The 16,416-nt window shown below is 42.9% G+C and overlaps 2 gene segments (V, D, J or C); both read right to left on the reverse strand.

Moving 5' to 3' along the window:
• LOC132015625 (T cell receptor beta constant 1-like) overlaps positions 1 to 7,445 on the reverse strand; it is a 60,045-nt gene extending 52,600 nt beyond the window's left edge. The window contains 2 exon segments of the C gene segment in view: positions 6,953 to 7,237; positions 7,369 to 7,445. Coding sequence covers positions 6,953 to 7,237; positions 7,369 to 7,417 — 334 coding nt within the window.
• LOC132015626 (T cell receptor beta constant 1-like) overlaps positions 1 to 16,416 on the reverse strand; it is a 144,084-nt gene that overhangs the window by 61,552 nt on the left and 66,116 nt on the right.

The following is a 16,416-nucleotide window of genomic DNA, read 5'->3' on the forward strand; positions in this document are numbered from 1 at the left end:
ACCTATTGTGCCATAAAACAATTTCAGCATATATAAAAAGACTGAGAAAATGCAAAGTATCTTCTCTGATCAAACGGTTTAAAAATACACAACTGAAAGAAATTTGGGGAATGCCTCAATACTTGCAAATTTGACAACATATTCTTAAATGAATCATGAATTACAGAAGAAATCTCAAGGAAAATTATATTTTTAACCAAATGAAGGCAGAAATATATCAAATCACATGGAATGCAGTAGGGACTAAGGAGATATTTATAGCCTTAAATGACTAGAGGAGAGAGAAAAAAAAAAAAAAAACAAAGGTCTGCATTATAATCTAAATTTCCACCTTCAGAAACTGTAAAGAGAGGCAAAAAGTGAACAAAAAATAAGAATAAGGAAGGAATAATAAAGATCAAATTTGGAATCAATCAAATAGAAATCCGTGGTGGAGCTTAAGGTTGGTTTCTTGAAACCCTCTGCAGAACTAATGAACTCTAGTTAGACTGAACAAAGATGCTGGGTAGAAATCAGTACCCGACCATGGACTGGGCCATTCCCCAGTGTGGTAGAGACAGACCCAGGATCAGTTTTGTACCAAGACTGTTGCTCAGAGCACACTGCCTTCTCAGAGCTGAGGAGTCTGGGGAGATTCACAGTGGCTTTTGTAGTTTCTGATGAGGTTAGGTGGGGCTTCCTCACCTTTGTGACTATGCTTTTTATGCAGGCTGTAGGTGCCTGTGTGGCACTGTGTATTCACTGCTGGCACAGAGGTACAGAGATGTCTGTGAGGGGCTGGCAGACTCTAGGGTCAGGGGAAAGACCTCCTTCCTTAATCTGGAAACAGTTGATCCAGAGGAGAGCTCTTCATTCTCTGTGGTATTAACACCGTACGAATAATGGATCAGCTGCAGTGCCTTTCCTGGGTCTTGGCGATACCAGTACATGTTCTCATAGCCCATAGTTTGAGAGCATTCCAGAACAATCTTCTTTCCTGTCCCTGAAACACAGTGTCTCGGGGTCTGGGTGATACCAGCATCCACGAGGTCTGAGAAAAGGAGGCAAAAATTAACAGCAGAGGCCTTGATGTTGGAACCAGGTGCAGAACCAGAACAAGGGAAAGTGTTCCTTTCTAATTTTAGAGAAATCTGTGTCTAAGACTTACCTGCCTCCAGAAGGTAAAGGGCCACATAGCAGAGGAGCCTGACAGCCATAGCACAGTTAGGGCCAGAAAGGTGTCTCCCAGTTCTGGGGAAGTGGGGTGGGCTCTTGATGAAGTCATCATGTGACAACATAGTCCCTGCAAACTATGTGGGCCCCACAGCCGTCCTGTTGATACAGGGTCATCTCTATCCCTTTACCCATTAAAGGACTAATATTTTTGTTTATTTCTCTCATCCAAAGTAGGCTAGATCTTTGCTTATTTGTTTGAACTCAACTTCTACTCTTTTTGCCACATGTTAAATTGCAGCTGTTTTATAAGCTGTGAAAATGAGGACTGCAGAGCTTCGAAAGGCTGTAACAGGAAGATCTGACCGAATCTGGAAGGTCAGGAAAGGAAGCGCTGTTTGAGGTGGATCCTGAAGGTTGAGTTGGAAGGAGCTCCTCCGCAAAGCTGCGAGAGAAGAACTCAAAAGAAGGATGCGGTGACCAGGGTGGCTCCATCAGACAGGCTCGAGGGTCCATGTTGAGAGGATCACATGGGGGAACCCATTTAGATAATGTATGTGAAGGGCTTAGGGCAGGAACTGACACTTGCTGAGTTCTCAGAAAAGTTATTGTTCTTATTGTATGATAATTAGGCCACCTTTTCTTTCTTGTTTCTCATCAACTCAGGGTTCAGATTTCACCAGCTTTATCAACTTCGGCTCCTTTACATTCAGTTCATCTTTCTGTTACCTGCACCATCAGTCATGACAGAATAGAAGATTCAAACCTGTGGTGCCTTCCAATACACGCTTCCGTAACGCTTCCTAAAATATTTCGGGTAGGGCTACAGTAAACAACCTCCAAGCCAAAACCTATCCTCTCTCCTCTATTGCTTTTCAACAGAAGTCTGAACTTCCTGTAGTCACGAACCACAAAGATGAATCCCTGGGTCCCTTCCCCTCACCTCTGCTCCCTCTGCCCTGGTTCGCTGGGATCCACAGGGGATGTTCACATTCTTGCTGAGCTGCTGCTGACCTGGGGGTTTGGATCTGACTGTTTGGCTCCACTCTTTGAGCATCACTTTTATGTATTTTATATATGAGAACTGCAGGGTCCTGCTCACTCTTGCGCTCTCCTAGGTCCCAAAAGAATATAACAATTTTGACTTGCCATACTTTGAGATATTCTTGTCTCATTTAAGACTTCTTTAAGACAAGGCTAATCATGAAAATGGAATGACATTTGTTCCTTGCTCTTCCTTTGAAAGCTGGCCTTACCTTAATAGGTGGCATCTAAGAAGAAAAAATAATAATGAAATTTTACTGCCCCCTGCTGAAAAAAAAGTGGAAAGGATGAACAGACGCTTTGAGATTTGAGAAGGGTCTTTCTGATGAATTTTAAAGAAATAGGAAGGGGAGAGGCCCCAAATTGGTCCAGGTATGAGAAGATTTAAGGATGAATGATGAGCCGATAACAGTCCCCAGCAGTAATTGGATGCAAAATCTGATTCTCATGGTAGAAGGGGTTAAAGAAGAGGGAAGAACCCAAGGGGTGGATGTTGGATTGGGAGGAGATAGGAGAGGCTCGGGTCTCACTCAGATGAAGGGGTGCTCGAAGGCAGGAATGACTCTCCAGCCCTTGTTGCCAGGGCAGGGATGACTTACACATGACCACCTTCTGATATAGTTGGGGAAGTGTTTGGAGCAGCTGCTGAGAATTTCTCAATGTCAACAACTAAGGACACAGCAATTATCAAAAATAATCGTTACATATGTCTCCGCACGTTTGGTCCAGTGAAACACCCTCTCTCATTTTCTAATGTTCTTAGTCTTCTTATAGAATTATGCCCAACCAAACATATTTTCTTTCTTTTAAAAGGACTTGTAGGTGGGGGGTGAGGAGGACTTAAATAAACATGCACCAGAATTCAGAAAACATGTTACTTGGAAGAAAATCCTGAGGAACTACTTGAAAAGCATTTTTTCCTTTCCTCCTTCCCTTCCTCCCTGACTTCCCTCTTTCCTCTACTTTTACTAAGTCGGACATTGTACTCAGTTCTAGGGATATAAAACTGGAGGGATATCACTCTTAAACTAAAGAATAGATAGTCTCCAGAAGACTTCGTAAAGAATACGATAACTAGAGTATTTGGAATGAATAAGAATTGAGTCTTCTGTCTGTGGCAGTCACGAACGCCTTTATTTATTTTTATTTTTTGTTTTAGGCTACTTATTGGAAAGAGAGAGAGAGCGTGAGTGAAGAGGGAGTAGGAGAGGCAGAGGGAGAAGCAGACCTACCGCTGAGCAGGGAACCCGACAAGGTGACTGATCCCAGGACTCCAAGATCCTGACCTGAGCCGAAGGCAGACACTTAACTGACTGAGCCACCCAGGTGCCCCACAAAAGCCTTTATAGTTAATCTAATCTCTAAGCTAAGAATTGAAGCCTGTGCAAGAGCTAGCCAGGTAGCATAGAAGTGGTAGCCCATTTCTAATGAGAAAAATCATTTGCCAAGTTGCAGTTGTGCAACTAGGCTGGTTTGGTCTATTCAGGGAATCATGCACATAAAACATTCAGCTGAACTACAGTCTAAAGGGCTGAAGGGAGCACGGAAGATCCGGCCATAGTTTTAGACAGCGATCTGTTCACGGAGGGCTTTGTGTGCCAAGTGAAGAATGCCAGATGCATTCTGGCTACGGGCAATGTCTAAGGCCAAGTAAAGCAGATAAAGGAAGAGGCTAGTAGACCCATGAGAAAGGCAGTACATTTTTTTTCTAGGGCATGGATGTTGGGGGTCTGCCTTGAAGTAGAAGGAAAGGAAGGGAGGGAGCAGCTGAATCAGATAAACACGGGTATTGTAAGCTGTGATGGGTCCTCCACATCACCCTTCAGGCAAGAAGGACAGTTTCCCTTTATGCTAGGAATGCTGCTGATAGACAGCCCCCTTTGTGAATTGCCCTGTCTCTTCAGCCATCACCACCTTCTAAGGCATGACCTTTCTCAGGGCAACCCACCACACTGGCATGGTTGCAAGGAAAGTTTATATAAAAGCTAGTCTCCTCACCTCAACTTTGGGTCGTTCTAAAGGCCATCATGGCTTCAAGGCTCCCCGTGGCTCAGCGAGGGCTTCTGTTAAGGCTGTAGGACAGCCCAGCTTCTTTCTCAGCCTCTCCTTGTTTCTTTCCGTTTTACCCATGTTGGCCAAAATGACACTTTCTAATAACACACCGAACACTAATCTCCCCTGAGAAGTTGGCTGCTTAGAAAACCAAACCTATGGCAATATGGTATATGGAAATAATAGATTTTTTTAAAATTTAAGCTCAATTAGCCAACATATAGTGGTACATCATTGGTTTTATATGCAGAGTTCAATAATTCATCAGTTGCATATAACACCCAGTGCTCATCACATCCCGTGCCCTCTTTAATGCCCATCACCCAGTTACCCCACCCCCCCACCTCTCCAGCAGCCCTCAGTTTGTTTCCTAGAGTTAAGAGTCTCTCATGGTTTGTCTCCATCTCAGATTATTTCCTGTTCAGTTTTTCCTTCTTTCCTCTGTGATCCTCTGTGTCGTTTCTTATATTCCACATGTGAGCAAAACCATATAATAATTGTCTCTCTCTGATTGGCTTATTTCACTCAGCAGAATACCCTCCAGTTCCATCCATATTGATGTAAATGGTAAGTATTCATCCTTTTTGATGGCTGAGTAATATTCCATTTTATATATGAATCACATTTTCTTTATCCATTCATCTGTCAATGGGCATCTTGGCTCTTTCCATAGTCTGTCCATTGTGAACATTGCTGCTGTGAACATTGGGGTACAGGTGCCCCTTCAGATCTCATTTGTACCTTAGAAGTAATCGATTTGCAAATGGACTTAATGTGAGGGCTTAGGGAAAGAGGAATCTAGAATGATGGTTTCAGTCACTGAGAAGAAATACTATGTATGGGCCAGAGGGGTACATTCAGGGTTAGGGGGCAATGAATTAGGCAATAAATCACTTGAGTTTGAACTGTAGAGCATCCAGCTGGAAGTGTCTAGGAGACAGGTGAATCTACCAGTTTGGAACTTATGAAAGAAATTGTTGTGATCATGGATGGGAAGATTAAGGAAGAATATTTATACTAAGGGGAAAAAGAAGGTAGAAAGAAAGTCCAAAAAAATCTACTGGAAATGTCCAACAAATAATTAGAATGGCTAATAGCTTATGACAGAAGAATGATTATTACAGATGAGACTTTGGTCAAGTGTGCATAGAAAGCAGAGAGCCAAAGTCTAGAAAAACTGACTTTTTAAAGGGAAAGATGAGATAGAACTCATACAGGAGATTAAAAAAAAAAAAGTGTGACATTCTTTTCAGATCAGAACAGGTAGAAAATGAAATAAGTTGCATTCTTTGGGTGAACTGTCACCGCATCATGGATTCTTTTGTTGAAATAATTGAGGCCCATGGGGTACAAAGACAAAGCACATAAGAAAGCCTTCAGTTTGACTCTTAGGCAGGTTTTACATCAAGCTATGGCAGCCCTTGATTGAGTATTTTTGTGCCTCCCAGGAGGGTCGTCTCTGCAGGGGAACGAGGGGCTTATTCCCGTGCCTCCAGTGAAAGAGGAATCTCCAAGTGCTGAGCTTTGGCTTCATGCTGAGCAGCAGGCAATTGACAATTTTTTTTTTTTTTTTGAATCCAGTACCTCCAGATATGACACGGTCTCTCTGCTCCTGCAGGTTAAGATTATTCTCAGCAGAGATCTGAGTGTGGGGCAGTAGATGAAAGGTAACTTTTTTAGATCATAGTCTCTAGTACTGGATAAACTTCATCTTCTGAGTCAGATTTAAATACTAATTAAATTTACTGGGGCACCTGGGGGCTCAGTGGGTTAAGCCTCTGCCTTTGGCTCAGGTCATGATCTCAGGGTCCTGGGATCGAGTCCCACATTGGGCTCTCTGCTCAGCAGGGAGCCTGCTCCCCTGCCCCTTCTGCCTGCCTCTCTGCCTACTTGTGATCTGTCTGTCAAATAAATAAAATCTTTAAAAAAAAATATACTTAGGGTTGCCTGGGTGGCTCAGTTGGTTGGGCAACTACCTTCAGCTCAGGTCATGATCGCGGAGTCCCGGGATCGAGTCCTATGTTCGGCTCCCAGCTCTGTGGGGAGTCTGCTTCTCCCTCTGATCACTCCCCTCTCATGCTCTCTCGCATGGTCTCTCTCAAATAAATAAATAAAATCTTAAAAATAAAACAAAAAAAATTTACTTAGGATGAGGTTTTAGGAAACAAGGTAGTCAGTTTGTTCCTGGTAGAAAGGCACCCGAATACAGAGCTGAACAGAGCCTGATGCTTGGAGGAACCAGGAGTGAGAAGGGGACAGCAGGATAAAGGGACTGTCGATAGGACCAGAATGGAGTGGAGTACATTACAAAGTGGGTGGCAGACAGAGGCAAAAGAACCCTGAAAAACCACATTGTGTCAGAGCTCCTAGGAAATGTTCTTATTGAAAACCAGGTGGTATTGCCAAATGTCAGGTTCATTCTCCTAGAAGGACACTACGGGGTTAGCCCCATTAGAAGAGAGAAAGGGTGTCAATCAACCGAGAAGATAGGTTCAGTCCAGCCTGTGGTTTCAGTCACCACATGGCCTGGGGATATTGACCCTACATAGCCCTAAGCTCAGACTGAGACTCACATAGCATAGAACTACTCAGACCTCTAAGGATCCCATGTCCTACATGGAGTAAGCCTTCTGTGCCCATCTGAGCAAATGTGCCTGTCTTTCTGTATGGAGAGCAGGTGGCCAAAAAGCACTGTGTTAATCACTGCTGGCACAGAAGTAGAGAGCTGTTTGGTTGGGGACGGCAGCCCCTAGGGACAGGGAGAATTTTGCCAGCCCCTCTCGAGAGGCCTTGTACCCACTGGAGACCTCTCCTTCATTAATATCGCTGATGTGGGAGTAGTAGATCAGCCGTAGCCCCAGTCCTGGGTCTTATAGATACCAGTACATAAAATTATGACTCTTAGTCTGAGAACACTTCAGTAAAATGCTCTTTCCTGTCTTTATAATTCCATGCCTTGGGGTCTGGATAATGCCAGCATCCATGGAGCCTGTTGGGAAACAAGACAGAAGCTGTAGACAGAGCCTAGAAAGGGTCCTCTTGCCACAGGCTCAAGGGAGAAGCTTCAGCCAGGACCAGGAAAATTTCAAGGCAAGGCTTCCCCATGTTTCCCAAACTCACCTGTTCTCAAGAGACAAAAGGCCACACAGCAGAGGAGCAAGAAGCCCATGGTAGGGAAAGGCAGGGTAGAGGCGTTTCCTACTCTGAGTACTGGGGAAACAGGGCATAGAAATAGGAAATGGGAAATACTCAGTCAGGGATGTTATCCATTACAATGTACCAAGGCTCCGAGAAAGATACACCCACACCCCTTCTCCCCCAGAGCCTAACCTTCACTCCCTCTTTACTCAGGCAGAGAGTGCCTTGGTTCAGTCACTGTGCATCCTGCCAAAGACGCAGACTCTTCAACTCCCTCATCGCCTCTTCCTGGTTCTTCTCTGCCCCCCACCGAACAGAGGTCTCTCTTCCTCTTCTCGAATCTTATCTACTATGGTCGCTCAAGGCCACACCCTGGCCCCCGTGAAGTAAGCTCAGCAGTAAATTCAGAATCCTTTCAAATACAGGGAAACTAGTCCCCATGGAAAATTGTGCCCCTGTAACATTTCTCTTTTTTCTTCATTGATTCCTTCTTTTCCCTAACTCAGGTCTAGGTAAGCCATGAAATTTCAATTTATTCATCGTCAAGTTGGAGAGTTCTGTTTTGTTTTGTCTTTTCCCAAGGGACCAGCACTACTACCTTTGTTCCAAATTTCTATGGTTCTTTAATGGACATTGCTTTTCTGGTCAATGTTTCCTGGGTGCAGATCTTTGCCGAAAGTACAGGCTAATTGTAGGAAGGTATTCTCTTAATGTGGGTAATGAAAAAGTTTCATTCAGAATACATTCTCTTAATGAAATACTTAATATTTTCTTTCCTATTTTGAATGAACCGGAACTTGTTCATTAGAGAGGTAATTTTAGTATAACATAAATTGTTGCTGATTTTAGGAGGAAAAGTCTTCAGTATTTCAATGTAACAAAGGACAAATACAGGACAGCCACAAAGATAGTATGAAACATTGGTATCATAAATCTGTCTGCTTTGCCCTCCAGGTCTGTGCTTGTCCTGCCTCTTCCTCATCCTTGAATATCCTACACTAATCAATCCAGCCATAGATCTCTTTGGGAAAGTCTTCTTTTTAAGAGTTTTTCTTCTGATTGGGAAAATTTACAGCGTATATAAAGTAGATGTAGTAATATAATGAGCCTCCATGTCCCCACATGACCTGGTTCCAATAATTACCAACTCATGGTCTCTCTCGTTCATTCCGCACTATTTCTCTCCCTTTCTCTTTCTCTCTCTCTCCCTCGTGTTATTTTGCACACTTATTGCTTTATTTTGGCACATTTCACAGCCAGTGTACACCTTCTGTCTGACATTCCAGTGTAACTCTCCCTTCTCTCTTTCTGGACAGAATGGTTCATTAATCCCACCAGTAGAAACTGGGATTTTTCCCCCCAGTAAACTGCTTATTCAGGGGCTTAGTGAATACAGACAGGATAATTATAAGGTAGATCGCCATCAGAGTTTGTCCTTCCTGTGCCGTTCTTAACGCCAACATGCCCTTTTGCTGCCCCCTGCTGTAGGCAGTGACTGGAGTGGAAGAGAGAGTTGCGAGGTGAGTATGAACTATTATCAGGGGTGTCCTCTGCCGAGGCCTAGTGGAGTCCTACTGTGTAAGTCTGTAGGTGCACAGACTACAGGAGAAGGGCAGGAGAAGCATACATCATCCTGGGAGCAGAATCTATACCAAAGGAGGACTGAGCAACCATTATCCGAGGAAGCAGCGGAGGAGACACATAGTTGGATGGGTATGGAATTGAGAGAGACACTCCAGTTCTGGACAACCCAGAGGGTCCTTGATGGCATGGACCAGTATTTCCCCCTCGTCTGGGATGGCTTGTGCCTTATCACTCAAATCTTCTTTTTAAATTTTATTTTACTTAAATTCAATAGATTGCCATATAGTATATTATTAGTTTCAGAGGTAGAGTTTAGTGATCCGTAAGTTGCATATAAGAACTCATGGCTCATTCCATCACGTGTCCTCCTTAATGTCCATCACTCAGTTACCCCATCTTCCTACCCCAGTTTATTTCCTGGAGGGAAGAGTCTCTTATGGTTTGTCTCCCTCTCTGATTTTGTCTTACTTTATTTTTCCCAAATCCTGTTTACAACCTGTTCCTCTGATGCATCCCCCACCGCAGGCAGAACACAGACTGCCCAGTCTCCCCCCAAACCCTCCCCCCGGCACCCTGTGTGCTGTGTGTTCACCGGTGCGATCCCAGCAACACAAAGCTGTCGTCTCATTTGTGAATCATTGATCTGTGTAATACATGTCCTCAGGCACGTAAGATTTTTCGTACCGGTTAGGCTTTCTGTGTCATAAGAAAAACTCACAAAGATGTTTTCCTGTTTTCTTCTAGAAGATTTGTAATTATAGCTTTTATACTTAGGTCTATGACCCATCTCAAATGGACTTTTGTTTGCAGGATGAGGTAATCAGTAAAATATATTTCTTTTCACATGATCATCTAGTTATTCCAACATTATTTGTCAAGAAAACTGCTATCTTCATGCCTTGAAATGTCCAATCCATAAACATGATAAATCTTGCCATTTTTAATATTTTTTTAATTTCCCTTTGTGAGTACCTCCTTCCTTTTTCTTTCTTTTCTTCTTCTCTTTCTTTCTTTCTTTCTTTCTTTCTTTCTTTCTTTCTTTCCTCCTGCTTTTATTTACAGAGTGCTGTGATAGTTTTCTCCAAAAGGCAGTTAACCTACCGGTGGATCAGCCAGATCCCTTGGAAGCTTGTGGAAATTTGGTAGGGCACTTGCAGAGTGGCTCTAATTCTAGGACCGAGGTGTGATCCCCCCTCACCCCACCCCCGCCTTGGGGAGCCAAGTGTATTTCCCCAGGGGCTTCAGCAACCTCTCTCCACTCTGGCTGGTCAGGATTCATATGTCCTTCAGGACTGTGTGGCCACCAGAATGTCCGTTCCTGCTGTCAGTCTTCAGGAGGCTCTGTACGTGTCTGCTGTTCAGTGTTTGACCCCCGTACCATATTAGGAGCAATTTTCTGCACAGTTTCCTTCTCTTCAGAATCTTCCCCCTACAAACAGCAGCCACTTGCACAGCCCTGACCTCTGCTCTCTGCCTGCCGCATCAAAGCCACTTGCTCTGTGCAAGACCCCCATGCTACAGTCCAGAAGCAGTTCTAAGGAAGGGACCCGGAGCAAACGTGAAGCCTCTTTCCTCAACCCTCTACTGCTTGCTGTCTAATGCCTGAAAACTGCTGCCCTAAAGACTTCTATCAGGCTTAACGATGGCTTATACATGTAGGCAAATATAATAACAACTTCAATTTGACTTGAAGCCAAATGCCTGTTATTTTTTAAAAAGATTTTGTTTATTTGAGAGACAGAGCAGGGAGAGAGCACAAGCAGGGTGAAGGGTAGATGAAGCAGCAGACTTCCTGCGTAGGGAGCCCGATTTGGGGCTTGATCTCAGGACCCCCAGATCATGACCTGAGACAAAGGCAGATGCTTAACCGACTGAGCCACCCAGGTGCCTCCAAATTCCTGTTATGCTTATTATAATTATATAATTATGATGATCTTTATTGGACTTTTAAGGTTCTAATCCTCATTGTCAAGCTGACACTGTCATAAGTAGTTTAGAAGAGTAACCTCTGACAGGGCTCTTTATCAAACTGGATAACATAATTCATTTTTTAACTGTTCTTAAACACTTTTTCACAAGTATTATTTTTTTCCAAGTTGACATGAATTTTTTTTCCAGTCATATCTTCTCATTCCCTGTTAAATTGTTGGTTCGATTCTTTTCTTAAGTTGGCATCTCCATCTTTATATAAGTACTGATAGCTTTCTGGGTATCTTTTAAAATTTGTTTCCCCAAATTATTCCTCAGGAATTTGTTTTAATTTGTCCAATGAGTACTCTCTCCCTACAGAGCATGTAGCATTCTCATATTTTTTTTAAAAATCTATTTGCCATAACTATACACATTCCTTGAAATATGTTTTACATGGCTCTCTTTTTACTCTTTTATTTTTCCCCAGAGACTAAAATGCTATGTAATGGCATGAAAAGTTTTCCAATCCTTTTATGTCTCAGTGAATTAAAATGGTAGAATTAATGTGAATCAGCTGTCGTATCAAGAGCTGAATTAAATCGGTGATTGGCTGGATGGCATTTGGCCCTAAAATAGAAAATAAGAGGCAAACAGTAAGTATTCAAGAAAAATGTGTGGATTTTTACTACTCCATCCTGTAACCAGCCAGCAGAATCCAGTTAGGAAAAAAAAAAAAAAAAGAAAAGAAAAAAAGAAGGAGAAAATTAAATTGGTTTACTCCAGGGATCAAACAAAAAGCACAGTTGAATGGAGTGAAAAGTTTTCTCGGCATTTCTGGATGAAGGGAGGTTGTTGATGGGTGATACGTAGTTTGGGGGCATAGCAGTGGTTGGAGATGCTTCTGCGATACACAAGGATACGAGTAATAATGCAGAGGACAGCACTCTGGATGTCCAAGGGACCAGGACTGAGAGAATAGCGACGTCATTCATGTAATGGATGTAACAGGCGCCTGTCCAGAAAAAAAAACACTTGTTTCTCTCCATATTTACTGGTTCTTTGAAGTTTGGGGTGGGGGTGCACCATATAGGAAGGTGGTATTTCAATTTTATTCTAAAATAAAGAAGGGATGGATATCTAATAGTATATATAAGAAATTCTTACAAATCATTGAGAAGAATCCAGAACTCTTACTAGAGAAATGGCCTAAGGATACAAATAGAGCATTTTGAGAACAGAAATCCAGGACCAACATCTAATGAAGAAATACTTAAACTCCTTAGCAAGCAGAAAAAAAAATGCAAATGGTGGAGGGAGGGAAGGAGAAGCCATTTTCCAGCTTTCTAGATTGTTGCCGCTGATAGTATAGGAGTATGAAGTAAACTCTTTCTCTTCCTATTAAATCACTGGTTTTATTTATTTTTCTTAAATTGTCGTCTGCATCATTAGGGTAAACACTGATGGTGATCTAGGAGAAATGGCATGGTAGAGATTGGAATCTCTTTACACTTCTAGACTGACAACCATCTGGAAACTGGATTGACACCATAAGAGGTTAAGGGGACGTGAGAAGCTTTATGCACTTTTAAGTGAGATTTGAGACTCATACAGCAATTCTGAGGAGCCCATTGGTGGTATCTAGATACGTAAAAGAACATATACAAATGGTACTCCGTGTCTCAGCAGTCATGATTCTGGGCATACAATCCTATAAAATCATTATACAGGTCCAGGAAGGGATATGAACAAGCATACTCAGAGCTGGTATGAAATTGGAGGAAAATTGGGTTTATTTCTGGAGAACCAGGCATGCAGCCCTGTGTGTCACTTAGAAATGACAGACTACAGACACATACCGAAAAATGAAGTATATCACTCACTTGAGCTACATGGGAAAATCTAGAAGGAATTGCATGCATGATAAAGTAAAATTATATGATTTGAAATAGCTATGTGCAGACATACATGGTAAGGGTTGAATGCTCTAGGAAAAGGCTCATGGCTGGGTCATGAAGAGGCTACTATTTCCCCTGGGTTTAACCCCAGATTTAGAAAAAGCTGAGCTGGTCCTTATCAGTGTGGTGAAATTATGGCAGCTGAATCCGTCACCATTAGTTACTGTCTTACCATCACCATGAGGACTGGAAGAAAAGAGGAAGAAAAAAACACTGGGAGAGAAAAACACAAAAGTAGACAAAATAAGAAGAAAAATGAAAACTGGAGAAGCAGCCATTCCATATCCTGGAGAAGTGTTTTTTTCAGAATCGTCCATCACTCCTTCATGGGGGCTGAACAGCCTGTATCCTGGTATACAATCCACTGTAACTTAAGCTACCTCTACTTAACTTGTACTTCCTTCCAACAGACCACACCCCCTGCTGCCTGCGTTGGGTCCACCAAGAGAAACCACCCCCCTTCAGTGCCGTGGATTAGCTGATGGCACAGAAGTTAGTGCCAAGTCTTCTGGTTCAGAGGACTGAATTTCCAGACTGCAGGGTGAGTTTGGGGGCCATTAAGCTGAGAATTGCTCCTTGAGTGAGATGATTTGATCAAGAACTTGATCGTTCCGAAAATAAATAAAAAACTGCCACTCTTTTTCCTGGGTCTTGATGCCAGTAAACAAAAGTATATCCCTTTTCTGGGATGCTGTCCATCCTTGCCTTCTGGCCTTTGCCTTTGACCAGATGTCCTGGAGTCTACATGACTTTGGCATCAGTAGAACCTATAAAAGAACACAGAAGCGGTTGATAAATCCCAGGAGGAACCCTGATAACGGAAGAGCTTGGGACTGGGAGTGGACAAACCTCGAATAGGATTTTTCTTTTGATGAAGGAACAGAAGGCTGGCTGAGGAACAAGCAAAAGCTGACACCCTGCAACCTTCCCCTCCCCCCACTCCAGGATGGGACTTGTGTGACATTCTTCCAGGAATCTCCCATCTTCTGTTAAATAGCTTGCAAGAGGGGAAAAACAACCTTAACCTGACAGTGGCAAGGCCACAAGGCCTCAGGTATCTTGTAGGACCTCTTTATCATAGAAAGTTCTATCAGAACCTCCCTTTTTCCTTACCTCCCCCAACCCCATCGTACATTACCTGCCACCCCTCACGACCTCAGGCAGCTGCTCTTTACTGCCCATGGGTCCTGTCCCCATGTTTTTTTTTTTTTTTTTAAGATTTTATTTATTTATTTGACAGACAGAGATCACAAGTAGGCAGAGAGAGAGATTGAGAGAGAGAGAGAGGCAGGGTCCCTGCTGAGCTGAGAGACTTTAACCCACTGAGCCACTTAGGTGCCCCAGTCCCTGTGCTTTAATAAACCACCATTTTGCACCAAAAATGTCTCAAGAATTCTTTCTTGGTCATCGGCTCCAAACTCAAACCCACTGAACCTCACCTATATGCTAAAACTTAATCACTTTTGTGCTCAAAACTCATTGGCTCCCAGGAGACAAAGGGCTACAGAGCAGAGGAGCCCTGCGCCCATGGTGGCATCAAAACAGCAAAAGGGTGAGGCTTCCCCAGATCCCATCAGCAACTGTGATGTGATCAGTTTGCAGACTCATAATTATCATGTAACTGCTTCATGTTCCAAAAACACCTCTGGCATCAGAAAGGAAGCTTTTATCCCAGCTCAGTAAATACAGAAACTTTGTATTTTATTTATTTAGAAATATTCTTTTTAAAAACATTTTCTATCTAGTTTTACCAACAGAAACAATACTTATTTTTTAGGAAGTTGTGCAATAAAAGATAAAATACCGCATGACTGCCAAAGATGAGGCCTGTTAACACCTCGGTGGCATTCTTTCCAGATCTCTCCTTTCTCCCTCTCTGTGTATATGTGTACATAGACACATCTTCTTTGATGAAAACTATCTCATTCTGTAAAATGCTGTTTTGTAACTTACTAACTTAATACAATTTTCATGTCTTTTCCTATCATTGCATTTTTCATTTTATACTACCCAGTTTTTATTCCAAGTTTAGCAGTTGTTTGAAAAAGATCCTTTAACATGGATTCCGTTTCTAACTCAAGACTGGGCATTGCTTTGGATGATTATCTAATTATCTTTTCAAATAATACAGATCCTTTTTGTTATGGTTGTTTTTATGATTTTGAGGCTAGCCACTGCTTTACAGAATAGTTCACCTTCTTGGCAATTCTGGTATGGTTTAACTAGTTAGCCTCTCCTTTCCTTTTCTGATTTTCCAATCAACCTTTATTTTAAGTAGTACACTTCTTTTTTGGTGATCTATTTTTGCTTACTTTCTTCTTCTTTCCTCTCACCCCCATTCCAGGGAAGTCATGTCAACAGCTTAGTGTGTATCTCTCCGTAGATTTCTCCTTCCTTATCCAATTGTTCAATGAGGTGGTTTTCTCTACATTAAAACACTGATATCAAATATATATGCAATAATTTGATAATACACCAATAAAATGAGCACTGGAACAAATAACTCCAGAGTCTTTGAAATCTCATGTTTTTTTCTCCAGATCCCCTACCCCAGCACTCCCCCTCCTATTCTATCCTAATCTCTTCTAATGGCTCTCTTACTAGACTGTTAGCTTCTTGGAGAAAGGATATGTTTCTATTCAGTTTTATATACTTTGCATTAGGAAAGGAGGCAGGGCACCGTAACATCTCAAAAAAAAAAAAAAAAAGATACAGATACATATAAAAGGATTAAAAGAATGGAAACACAAGTAGCACAGTGTATGCCCTAGGTCTGCTCTCCTAGTGCTTTATTAAGAATCCAAAGAGTGCAGGGAAGGGTGCTTACTAGAGGTGCATTTAAAAAAGATGAGAAGTGGGGGACGGCAAAGGACTAGAATGGGTTTGTGTGCAGGTGGTGAGTGGCTGTGCTCCACTGTGGAGCGCTACCAGAACAGAGGTACACGCCTGTCTGGTTGGTGTGGGCCAAGTTCATAGTGAGAGGAAACAGCCCCTTCTCCTCTCGGGAAACATTGTAGCCTTCAGTTATGTCTCCTCTCTGAATGTCTTTCTCAACAGTTGAGTAGTAAATCAGCCTCAGACTTTGCCCTGGGTCCTGCCAGTACCAGTACATGGCGTTGTACCTCAAGTTCTGTTTACACTCCAGAGTCACGGCCCAACCAGCCCTAGTGAGCAGGAATGCGGGCATCTGGTAGATTTCAGCGTGCGTGGGTCCTGAGGGGGAAAGGATACAACGGCTGGGGATAACATCCAGAAGGCAGCCCAATGCTGTTGTAAGAAGTTAGCAGAGTGGGGGTCTGCACACCCAGGACAGGAATTTACTGACTGGGTGTTGCACTCACCTGTTCCCAGGAGACAAAGGGCCACATAGCAGAGGGCCCAGCTGCTCATGGCAGAGACAGAGCTTTTGTGCAGGTCTAAACACAGACTCTGAGACAGGCCAAGGGAAGGGAGTAGGATGTAGGGCTCCCCCTGCCTCAGTCTGTGGACGTTGTCGTTGTCACTGCTTTAAGATGACTGTCACAGCTCATTTTGCAGGTGGGGATACTAAGCCTCGGAGAGATCATGTCACCTGTCTTCT

This window comes from Mustela nigripes, chromosome 4, assembly GCF_022355385.1.
Source record: "Mustela nigripes isolate SB6536 chromosome 4, MUSNIG.SB6536, whole genome shotgun sequence".
NCBI lineage: Eukaryota > Metazoa > Chordata > Mammalia > Carnivora > Mustelidae > Mustela > Mustela nigripes.